The sequence below is a fragment of the Panulirus ornatus genome, chromosome 15, assembly GCF_036320965.1.
Source record: "Panulirus ornatus isolate Po-2019 chromosome 15, ASM3632096v1, whole genome shotgun sequence".
Taxonomy (NCBI): Eukaryota; Metazoa; Arthropoda; class Malacostraca; order Decapoda; family Palinuridae; genus Panulirus; species Panulirus ornatus.
The window spans coordinates 4912839-4925325 of record NC_092238.1 but is presented as its reverse complement, the minus strand read 5'-3'; the positions used below and the strand labels follow the sequence as shown (position 1 = coordinate 4925325).

Below are 12487 nucleotides of genomic sequence, written 5' to 3'. Positions count from 1 at the left end.
AAGAACAAAGGACTGAGCCTTAGAGGGAATATCCTCACTTGGCCCCCTTCTCTGTCCCTTCTTTTGGAAAATTAAAAACGGAAGGGGAGGATTTCTAGCCCCCCGCTCCCTTCCCTTTTATCGCCTTCTACGATACGCAGGGAATACGTGGGAAGTATTCTTTCTCCCATATATATTATATACATACTTGGTAGACAGTTCCCGCGTTAACGAGATAGCGCCAGGAATAGACGAAGAAAGGCCACATCCGCTCACATCCATTCTCTAGCTGTCCTGTGTAATGCTACGAAACCACAGCTGCCTATCCACAACAAAGCCTGATAGACCTTTCCAGGGTGTTGTCCTCCCAGATAACGATTTCTCCACACATTTTTCAGAGCTCCCATTCGCTGCCATGTCCACTTCTAGGTATCTAAAACACTTCACTTCCTCCAATTTTTCTCCATTTAATCCTACACCCCAGCTAACCTGTCCCTCAACCATGCTAAACCTAATAACCTTGCTTTTAGTCAGGTTTACTTTTATCTTTTCACACACTCTTCCAAACTCAGTCACCAGCTTTCGCAGTTTCTCACTCGAGTGTGCCACCAGTACTGTATGATCAGCAAACAACAACTGACTCACTTCCTAAGCCCTCTCATCCCCTACAGACTGGGTTCTTGCCCCTTTCTCCAAGATTTTTGCATTTACCTTCCTTACCATCCTCTCTATAAACAAACTAACAACCATGGTGACCCCTTCCCCCGACCTTAGGCCAACTTTAATTAAGAACAATTTACACTCCTCTCTTCCTACTCGTACACGCGCTTTATAACCCTTGACCAAAACTCACAGGTTCGAGTAGCTTTCCTTCCACAACGTATATTCTTAAGACCCTCCATAAGGCACTTCTCTTAACTCTATATGCTTTCTCCAGATCCATAAATACCACATGCATATATCCTTCCGTTTCTCTAATTCTTACACGCATTCTTAAAAGCAAAAACCTGATCCTCACATCGTCTGTCACTTCTGAAACCACACTGCTCCTCCACCGTCTGATGCTTTGAACATGCCCTCACCCTTGCAGTCACTACCTTGTCATACAACTTACCAGGTACACTCAACAAACTTGTACCTCTGTTGTTATATTCCTCTTTTGGATGGATATGAGTGTTATGATGTGACAACCCGGCAGGATGTTGTCAAGTTTTACGTAAGGCAACAGAAGCCACGGTCAGCCACCAGCCTGCCTGGCCAGTCAGCCAGCGAACAGCGCGACGGCTGCGCCACACCTTCCTTCATCCCACAGACAGGTTAAGTCCCACTCGTGTCGGTGGAAATGATACACATGTTGGGATAAGTCATATGTATAAACGTATACGGTAGTGAAACTGTATAAAGTAATGCTTTTGAAAATAAGAAAAGATTGCCTGGGATGACGCACATTTGCTTTACGTCCGATGCAATATCTAGTGGCACTTGGATAACAACTTATAATTTTGGTAACATCGTATGTATTTGGAGTTTATAATAATTACCAACAATTAACGATTATTAATCTAAAAGTGAAATAACACAAGTAACCAATTACTAGATTCTTAGTATGCAAAAGTGAAACATGACAATTCTGGTGTACAAACATGGTAGTGAAGTGGATGGACGGAAGATTACTGTTGTGTGAAAAGGTTTTTATAACATTTCTTTGGTACACAATGTATCATATGCCGGTGATGAAGTGGATTTTGTGCAAGGCTTGGAGAAGACTGTTCTTGTGGAAAGTTCTTTGTAAATTATGGAAACAAAAACATGATTTCCAGGTGCAGTAACTTCGGGGTGCAGTAGCTGCATCATTCTGCGACATTTAGAAAGTGCTGAGGCTTTGGCACATTGGTGAACATCACAAGGTGGAATCGCCCTCTCATTCTAGGATGTCTCAGAGTGGGGTACTCTTCTCAAAACGAAACCGCGAGGTGATGATGACCAAAAACCAGGCGCAGGAGAGCCTTTGTGTGATAACTGACTGTTTGCTGTATTGAAAGTGTTGCGAAGTGTAATGCATCTGGTAACGAAACATATTTGTGAAACGAATGAAAACGGAGAAAACCAAGAATGTTTCTAAATAATGATTTGCGTGATGATTACCATTCCTGCATAGGGAGGTACCGCAGTGAAATCGTCGTGTTAAAGCACGGGGAAGGCATCTTTTTAAGGAATATTCACTAATTGGGGAAATTTCAGAAGGATCCATTTATGTGCGAGGAGATAAATAATAACTATCATGATGGTGTAAAGTTCTCAAGGAATATTCCAGTTCACAGTGTTACACCAAGAAGGGCCTCAAAGGGCCTAGTTTCTTGGGGCTTTTTGCCCTTGAGTACCAGGGATAGAAGAAAAGGCCCATATGTGAAAATATGTCCACCTGAAATGTTAAGTTTGTATTCATTGTCTGTTGTATCACGATGTATACCCAAGAGGATATATCATGCACAGGTAAAGTCATCAATAAAGATTCGTAAGACACGCTTCGAGTCCAGTCTCATTCGAAGCTGCACTCAGTACCCTGTGTCGGCTAGTCTAGGCAGGGCTCGGTACAGTTTCGATCAGGCGTGTTCCCAGACTTGGATCAGTAACCATTTACCCACAAGCATATGTACGCACACTCACACTTAAGTAATCATGAGCAGGTAATTACACACACTCACACGTAAATGCCAGCACACAATCTGTCAGGGAAAGGAAACACTTCACCTCTCGCCTGATAACGCAGAGCTCCGGCATGCGTGTTATCAGTGTTGTACCAACCTTGATACAACGGAAATGTTGGAAATGTGTTGGATTTTTTCCAACACCACCGGATACTGATGAAAACAATATAGAAGTAATACAATCAATAAGGGTTTATACAAGAGGCAAAACCGATAAAGTAAGATGCATAAAAGTTTAACGAGATCTTTACTAGAATATATATTCATCCTAGGCTTTCCTTTTCCCTTTACAACCACCGCTCACTTATCCTCCTATATTTCAAAATCTTTCCATCCATGGACATCTGTCCATGGCTACAGACTGTCACAAGGAGAGTATTTAAAGCACATGAACGTAAGACACGGATATGTATGTTGATACACCTACACATTTCTAAGTCCCTCGTTAAATATGAACATTATGTGTGTGTGTGTGTGTGTGTGTGTGTGTGTGTGTGTGTAACGACACTCCGCTCACGTGAAAAGTCACTATTGGCGTGGTTTTATCATTCAAAGTAGTCCCGTTCAAAAGCTCACTCCAAAGGAGTTCACATTACCATGCTATTCGAAATAGCGCGGCCATAGGCTGCAGAAGCCTATGGAAAGAGGTTTTGTGGTAATTATCTATCTATCTATCTATCTATCTATCTATCTATATATATATATATATATATATATATATATATATATATATATTTTTTTTTTTTTCATACTTTGTCGCTGTCTCCCGCGTTTGCGAGGGAAATATATATATATATATATATATATATATATATATATATATATATATATATATATATATATATATATATATATATATATATGGTGATAACCACAAGGAAAAACGAAACACTTTCGTGTTTAACCCATCAGGGGAGACTAGTTTTCCCTGGAGAGGTAACCACAGAAGTGCACACGGGACTTATTTCAGTTTTCCATGTGATCATCAGCACCACTGTAACTATTACAATATGTATATTGTTATGATAGATAAACGGAAACCACATTGCAAAGATATATCTGAGCACGTTTAAGTCGGACAACGATTCATTTTATCACTTTCATCAATTCACAGGAAGAAAAATCATAAGTATATCACTTTCAGTGTTACCACAGAAAATAACTAGCCTCGACGATGTCTACTAGTGGCGTGGTGACACTGCATGACAACACAGCGGCGACAGACGCGGAGTCGTTCTCCCCAGCTGCTGGCTGGGCCATGGTCCTTACGGGAGTCCTCACCATCATCATCAGCATCCTGGGCTTCTTCGGTGAGTTACCTCCACCGCTGTCACCATTTCGAAGTCTGTGGGAGGGATACATAGCCTTGGCAACCCTTTGAAGTTTGTGGGAGGGATGAACAACCTTGGCAACCTTCAGCGTCTGGGTCAATATAGGTTAATATACAGATTTTGCACCACCCGGCACACTGGGTGATATACTGGCCACTCGTCACAGTACAGGTGAGGACCAAAGCTAGGCATCAGTCAGTGTGTGTAGGGAGGCACCTGTCACGTGTGGAGAAGCACCTGCCACAGTATGGGGAGGCATCTGTCACGGTGTGTGGGGACGCACCTGTCTGCATGAAGAGGCGCCCGTCACAGTGTGTGGAGACACCTGTCACAGTGTGCTGGGAGGGTAGTCTGACGGGAAAAGTTGGAACTACGATTCTTTTCGTCCCACTTATATTAGGAATCTTAAGTATCTGCAAGAATGATTAATCACCTCCTCCTTCAGGTAACCTCTTGACGATCTTAGCTCTGACGTACTCTCACCGCCTGCGCAACGCCACGACCTACCTGGTGGTGAACTTGTCCGTGAGCGATGGGTTCATATGTGTGGTCGTCCTGCCCGGGTACGCCATTCACCAGTTCGTTCTGTACACGAAGGGCGAGACCTCCCTGACGGACGGCGTATGTGGGTTGCTGACCTTCCTTCGCTACTTATGCCTCCTGGTTAGCTTACTCTCCATCGCTGCCATCGCCCTCAATAGGTTGGTCTTACCTCCACTCAAGAACTATACGTGCAACTAGGCTGGTACACTTGAGAGGGTGTAATGGAGTCGTTTGGATAAGTACATTGGATGTAAACCAAGAATATATTAGATAACCCATAAAGTTGAACTATAGACACCTTCATTGTGTACATCAATTCACAATATGATACAAGAGTGTAACTTTTGGTGACATTAGCTAAGTTTGGTGACACACAACATGAATATGTAGTTACAGGAGTCATTACCGGAACGTATAAAGTAATAGTTACACAAAGCTTTGATTACTATATAAAAAAAAAAGAAAACACGAGCAACACTTACTATAGCGAACATCACGTACGACAAACGATCATTTTTTGTTTTCATCTAACCGTGTTTTCTGCGCTCTTGTGCAGAGGTAACAGCAAGCTATCGGTACTTAAATTGGCGGTTGATTGTGTATCACCCAGACGGCGATAGAGACCCATGTTCGTCATTGATATTCTGTACACTGAACTCGACTATTTACGGATGGGAGTTTCGTACCACAATATCATCATTATCAAATCTCAACTTATCTGAATTCTAAGATATTTCAAAGATACTCTGAGTGATCACAGTACAGCAACTGTAGGCAGAAAAAAATGCATCGCGCGTGACGCTATGTATAATGGTTAAGACTTTCTGAAAGTATAGAATCTTACCTGAATACATTTGCGGTGGCCCTCAAGGTTCTGTCCTGTCTCCTACACTTTTTCTCATTTTTATCAACAATTTTCTTTCTTTTACAACCAGTCAAATGCGCTACCACGGCGATGAGTGCATTACTCTACATCCTTCAAGGCTGTTCCTTCTCTCCCTCGATCTGCATCTCGTCTAGACACAACTTCCTCAGTAGGATATCTCAGTTAGGCATACGAAATCTGGTATAGTTTGATGCGTCCAAGGCCCAGTTTCTGCCTATTTCTTTATCGAAAATTCCTCACAACTTCCTTCGACATTTCTGTAAAGCCACCTCTTAGTGAACATAATGGTATTACCGTGACATCCACTTTATCTTGGAAACCCCACATTACGGAAATAGATAAGTCTGCCTCTAAGAAATTGGGATTTCTGTTTAGATGTCAACATTTTTTCTTACGAAGAGTTGCTCCGTTTATACAAAGAACTGATCTATCCTTGTACAGAATACTGTTCTCATGTTTGGGGGATGGTTCTAGCTCTGCATCCTTCCTTGACCGAGTTAAGTCGAAAGCGGTCCAACCTATAAAATTTCCCAGGCTAAACAACACAAAACATGACCCACTCGTCTTACGCCACAATGTTGTTTCACTTTCTTTCTTCTATAGGTATTACTTTGGTTTTTGCTACAGAGAGCAGGCTGCTTTTGTGACTCTACCACAAGCTAGACCTCGCAATACTCGGCAAGCTGCTGCGTCTCATGATTACTGGGTGACCTTTGACAACTCGAGGGAGGGCCGTTATGATAGCTTTCCTTCCCTACACCTCGAAGCTTTAGAACTCTGCTTTTCTTGTCTTTCCCAATCACTATGACCTGGCACATTTTAAGACATGTTTGTCACTTCCTCCAAAATTCATAAACACTTTTCCTTGACTTTTTTTCCCCTCCTCACCTCTCATAATCCTCTCTAGATTTCAGTTAACGCCCCGCCTCGTTGTGGACTTTTGTCCGTGACTGTAGCCTTTCACGTAAAAAAAAAAAAAAAAAAATCCCTGGGGATAAGGGAGAAAGAATACTGTCCATGTATCTCATGAGTATCTGATAGGATTGAGAGGGGCGGGAGCGTGGAGAGGTGGGGGATCCTGTAGCTTCTAGGCTGCACTAGCCTCAGTAAGCAAGGAAAGGATGCACTCATTTACATGCTTTACAACGAGGCTTTTCTCCGATGATGACCTCATCCACAGCGTAAACCACAAGCAGCCGGAACCTGATATATTATATACATACATACATACATACATATATATATATATATATATATATATATATATATATATATATATATATATATATATATATATATATCTTTTTTTTTCTTTCTTTTAAACTATTCGCCATTTCCCGCGTTAGCGAGGTAGCGTTAGGAACAGAGGACTGGGCCTTTTTTGGAATATCCTCACCTGGCCCCCTCTGTTCCTTCTTTTGGTAAATTATGAAAAAAAAAAAAAAAACGAGAGGGGAGGATTTCCAGCCCCCCACTCCCTCCCCTTTCAGTCGCCTTCTACGACACGCAGGGAATACGTGGGAAGTATTCTTAATCCCCTATCCCCAGGGATGATATATATATATATATATATATATATATATATATATATATATATATATATATATATATATATATACACACACACACAATAGATAACTTTATGTACAGTACAAAAAATATAAACACGAACGTGTACGAGAAGGAAAGTATCCCAGCTGAGTTAAAAGCCATGATAACAGCACCAGCACTACTGATAATTCAGACTATGGGTGAAATGTTTTCTTCTGCTACATTGTATAATTTTCATTGGTCGACGGTCGCAATATTGTTGTAAAAGGATTTCAAATGTATGGGCAGACTTTCGTTCGATCGCTTCATCGGTTTAATTAAAGACTATGCTCAGATCACTATGTTCATTCAAAATGGCCACAGAATCTCTTGTGCACAGATTCATTTACACCGAATGTGGGAAGGAAATGAAAATATTTCGAGGAGAAAAGACGAAGTTAGCAGCGAAGGTCAAGGTTTGCCGTACCTTGCTCATTGGTGAGAACTGCCCTACTCAGGTGGGTCAGTTCCATTACGCTCGTCTGAAATCAGTACACCAAATAAAAGCAATTTTCATCATTCTCCATTCGGTATTTTTCCTAAGGGCCTGATATGAAACAACAGTAAACTGCTACAAATACTTTACTTCGTAGCAGTCCCCAGTAAAGTGTGTATTTTCTCGATTATTTACTTTTTTGAGAGCGGGGGAAGAGGAGAGGATGAGACAGCGTTGTCCATCCAGCGGACGTGACCTCACGCTACCATTATCGTGGGGTTTACCTAGCGACTGAATCCTTCAGGTAATCCCAACTAGCCTTCAACGCAGCAGATGATGTGATATATAGAGAGAAAGAAGGAGGATTACTTTTTTTCAGTTCTTTGATAATTGTATAACAATAGGGAAATATTAGCACATACTGTTGTAAATATTTATGTCTGTTAAAACCTGGCTGCGCAATGCTACAGTTATACACAATGTTATGCTCGATATATATATATATATATATATATATATATATATATATATATATATATATATATATATATATATATATATATATATATATATATGCGCACACATTCATTTGTGAGGTATCGTCCAGAACAGATGACCGACCCCAAATATTTATAACTCACTCCCTAGATAAACAAATAGGTAATACTGTGGAAAGGCTTTACCATGTCAATGTAGATGAAGTGTAGATAAGGAAGCTAGTGTTCCTAGTAAGGTAGTGTGGTGTCTGTGGCAGGTGTGTGCTCATCTCGGCGCCCAAGACCTACCCGAAGCTGTTCACGGTGAAAAGGACGGCCATCATCATCGCCTCCATGTGGTTGTTGACCGCAATCATCATGCTTATCCCGGCTCTCCAGGTGAGCTGCCCAGCCGTTCGCCCTCTAGCCTGCGTGCATGCCGTCCTCCCATGCTTACATAGTGCTATATAGTGCATGATAACGTACTCTTATCTGGTGCCTGCCTGCCTATACTACCCACCTGCAACCTCTCTCCTGTCCGCAGCTTTACTCTGCTTGCCTCCTCCTGCCTACCTGTTGACTTTCCGTAACGTGATAAGAGCCTAAAAACCTACCCAGCTGAGATAGACAAAATCTGGCAACATATGGAGTGAGCAATAAGTCCGCAGTCCGCAGGCCCTCCACAGGTGTACGGGAGGTTCGGTTACAATGATGCGACAGACGAGTGCGACTTCGTGGATGATACGGAAGCAGGACAGACCCCGCGCAACATCTACATGTTCCTTGGGTTCCTCCTACCTTGCCTCGTCATTGTCTGCTCCTATACACACATCTTCTACAAGGTGGGTTACCCTTCCTCCTTAGCTCTCCATGGGGATCAAGACGCTAATTATTCTTCTATATACAATATTTTTGCTACGTTCCTTCACTGTTGTATCGAGCCTGGTTTCAACTGAAGGCAATGACGGGGAATCAATTAGTTAGCAAAAATGGTGGGAATATTTTCATCAAAACACTATAACCCAATATAAAAACTCAGCCGTTATATATTACCTGACTTAGCGTGGGTAAATTACATACTTCAGTCATACCCATCTGATGTAGGACAATAGGTATGAGAAATAATGTAGCAAGCATTGAGCTCCTCAGGTGTTTGTAGACCAAAGTCTTAAGAGGTGGATATGTTACAGTTAGAGGGAACGACAGAGGAGAATTTCACAGGTTTGCTGTACAATCTCCGCTCACTAACTATGGTGTTGGTTGGGTTTAAGAGATAGTGATGTCTACCTCCGTCTGGGTTTCGAGATGAGGTACACTTGTATTGTGTGACCTTGTAGCAGACTGGGTAGTACTTTGTGTTTGTTTAAGATGCCAATGCTGTCATGTTGCATAATGTTTAGTGTAGGTATTCCTGTGGTCTCTGCTTGCTTGGGGTTTCAAGACAAGTGAAGTCACCTTTGCCGAGGCTATATCACCGTCATTGAAACGGAGTACAGTCTCATCTTAGTACTTCTCACCTTCAAGGCAGTCCATTCGGTCTCTGCTAATTTCTGTGTACCTGAGTCTAGAAGTTGCAGGAACCTCTGGGAAATGGAACTGAAGCTATCACCTATCAAAAAGGGGCACTGGTTTATTTATAGATGAATAGATGTCTTGCGTATCAGTGGGGTTCAATGGTAGTGTATAATTTAGATATATATTTTCAGTCAACACATGAATAACAAGGCAATAACTAACATGTATTATGGGACAGGCCTGTCAGAGTTCAGCCAGAGTGCGGTTGCAGACGAACCAAAGCTTGACAAGAGACGCCACAAGCCCCAAGACGCGGTAAGTAGAGCCATAACTCATTACTGTAAAGGTTTCAGGCTTTCAACTTTCATGAGATGAATACCTTCCTAGATAAGAGTACTGAAGCACTGGTACAATCCATGAGTTTGTCTAACGGAGGCCTGCCCAAAGGGTTGATTGATTGGACCTGATGTGGTCATTTCAGGCACAAACATCCAGTGGGTCTGGGGCAACGTGACATACGGCTGGCCCGAACCATAGGTGTCATTTTCTTGGTGCTGCTAGCATGCTGCATCCCCGTCTCCGTCCTGCACTTCGTGAATGCAGAGGTGAAGCATCAATTAGTATGTGCCTCCCTTGCTACCTCCTCAGTAGAGTAAGACAAAATGGTATACAAGAGAAAAATTCATCGGAAAAGCTCATTCAAATTTAGGGTTAAACCTTTAAAGTAACAAGTGTTCAGGGAGATGAACACAAAAGATTTACAGCTCTAATGAACGTTCCCCTTCATGTACTCCACACACATGCTTTCCCTGTTGGACTGTGGCATGCAATTACTTGAACTTGAGTGTTCTTCGCAGAACCACATGCCAACACTGCTGCTACTAATGCACCCACTCTACTGGCTCCAGTCATGCCTCAACATTGTGATCTACATCTTCATGAACCGTCAGTATCGTATTGCATACATTAACTACATTACCAGGTGGTGGCCATCCTTCAGCCAGGTCAGTACCCACACTCGAGAAATGTCATAACCACATTCTAGTTTTGAATTCATCAAAATGATGACATTAGCTTGTGATCACACAGTAGATAGTGCTGTCACATTTGCACACAAAAATTCATACTTCTTTGAGGTTATAACGATTATTTTTTTTTTTAATCTTACAGAAGAAACAATATAGATTCATGCTTATTGACCAAGATCAAATCGTAACTAGTAACTGAAGACTTTTTATTTTGTGACTTCAAACTAAGTTTTCTTTTTCCATTAAAATACCAATACACAGAATACCTTCACAAAAACCACAGTGTGATCTCAACGGGTAGCCCTGATCATTACCTAAGACACATGAAGGCCAGCCAAACAACTGTGTACATATGTCAGGTGTGTGTGTGCAACTCTCTCACACGTTTAGAGAAGTTTTGCCCAAACCAGGTCTTACGTCTGTTTCCTTGCACTACCTCGCTAACGCAGGAGACAGCAACAAAGTAGAAATAAATAACATATATATATATATATATATATATATATATATATATATATATATATATTTATTATACTCAATTTCTGTCACCTGCATTTGCAAGGTAGCACAAGGAAACAGACAAGGAATGGCCCAACCCACCCACATACACATGTATATACATAAACGTCCACATAGCACATATATATACTCAGATATATACACATGTACATATTCATACTTGCTGTCTTGATCCATTCCCGTCACCATTCTGCCACACATGAAATGGCATCCCCCCCCCTCTCTCTCTCGAGAGGTAGCGCCAGGAAGACAAAAAAGGCCACTTTCGTTCACACTCAGTCTCTAGCTGTCATGTGTAATGCACCAAAACCACAGCTCCCTAACCACATCCAGGCCCCACAGACCTTTCCACAGTTTACCCCAGACGTTTCACATGCCCTGGTTCAGTCCAATGATGGCACATAAACCCCAGTATATGACACCTCTTGGCTCGAGTCTGTTCACAGGTATTTTGCCATAAAATATTTCCCTGCATTTTGCTCATCTTCTTTTACTTAATTTTACACCCTTCAGCTGAGCATTCCCAGTATCTAAGAACTGATATAAATAATAAACTTATGAAATTTACAGAGGAATTTATGTTATAACCATGTTTCCTCTTGTACTCATGTTTGTTGGATATAATGGCTATCATCAGGATTTCTGGGTTAAAAGGCCAGTTGCCATGAATATGTGCTTATAATCATTTCCCAGGATGTGGACATGCTTCCTTTACATAGCTACATGATAACTTAAGATGTTCTCGTTTTCCTCAGACTACAGTTCATTCTCTCAAACTACATTTACTTTCATAAGGCAATAGCTACACCTGTTTATGCTACACTTCTTTCAGACTTCTAAGAAATGGTTCAAATGGAAGGAGGAGACCAGTGATTCCCAAAGCTTGCGGGCCGGGACTCCAACAAGTGCAACAGTGCATGCTATTAACACCGTAAAAAACAATCCGCTGGAGAGAATGTCCTCTAGTCCTATGGGCACACCAGTCACCAAAGGGAAAGAGCCACGTACTCTACTAAACACTACGCTTTAATGTTCTGAAACCTTCAGCTTGGAAATGCTAGTGATAGTGAAAAGTGAAACATGAAGAACGAAATTTACTTCAAAAACAATCACCGAGAAATTTGATTTTTTTTTTTCACAAAATGACCAACATAATCAGTGATTTGCCTTATTTACAAGTCTACTTACAATCAGCCACAGAGTACATTTCAATCATGTGTGATAATTTATGGCTTGCCTCTAAACATCCAAAACTTAGTTAACATTCCTTTAATCTTTGTAATTGTTTTCAGACCAGAGATATTCTATTTAATGATTCTTTTCAAAGAAATCATACACAAATGTGTCTGGAGCTATGATATTGATACGATTATGCTTTCGCTACCTACAGGTGTCTTTGTAAAGTTTTATAACTTCTAATTAACTTTTCTTCATAATATCTGCATATTTTTACAGATAGCATCCTGGTATGAATTT

The 12487-nt window shown here is 41.3% G+C and overlaps 1 protein-coding gene across 2 annotated transcripts; it reads left to right on the top strand.

Annotated features, from left to right (window-relative positions):
* Positions 1-1237: 1237 nt before the first annotated feature.
* On the top strand, positions 1238-12447 carry LOC139753704 (G-protein coupled receptor moody-like). Of its 2 annotated transcripts, none has more exons than XM_071670422.1 (9): positions 1238-1295; positions 3832-3997; positions 4464-4719; positions 8228-8348; positions 8636-8791; positions 9703-9779; positions 9946-10069; positions 10322-10468; positions 11844-12447. In XM_071670422.1, exons 2-9 carry the CDS (start codon positions 3862-3864, stop codon positions 12039-12041), a joined length of 1215 nt encoding a protein of 404 aa, XP_071526523.1. In that variant the 5' UTR covers positions 1238-1295; positions 3832-3861; the 3' UTR covers positions 12042-12447. The 2 variants fall into 2 exon arrangements, with proteins under 2 accessions (XP_071526523.1, XP_071526524.1); XM_071670423.1 differs by having other exon boundaries at positions 1239-1295; positions 3802-3997.
* The last annotated feature ends 40 nt before the right edge of the window (positions 12448-12487 follow it).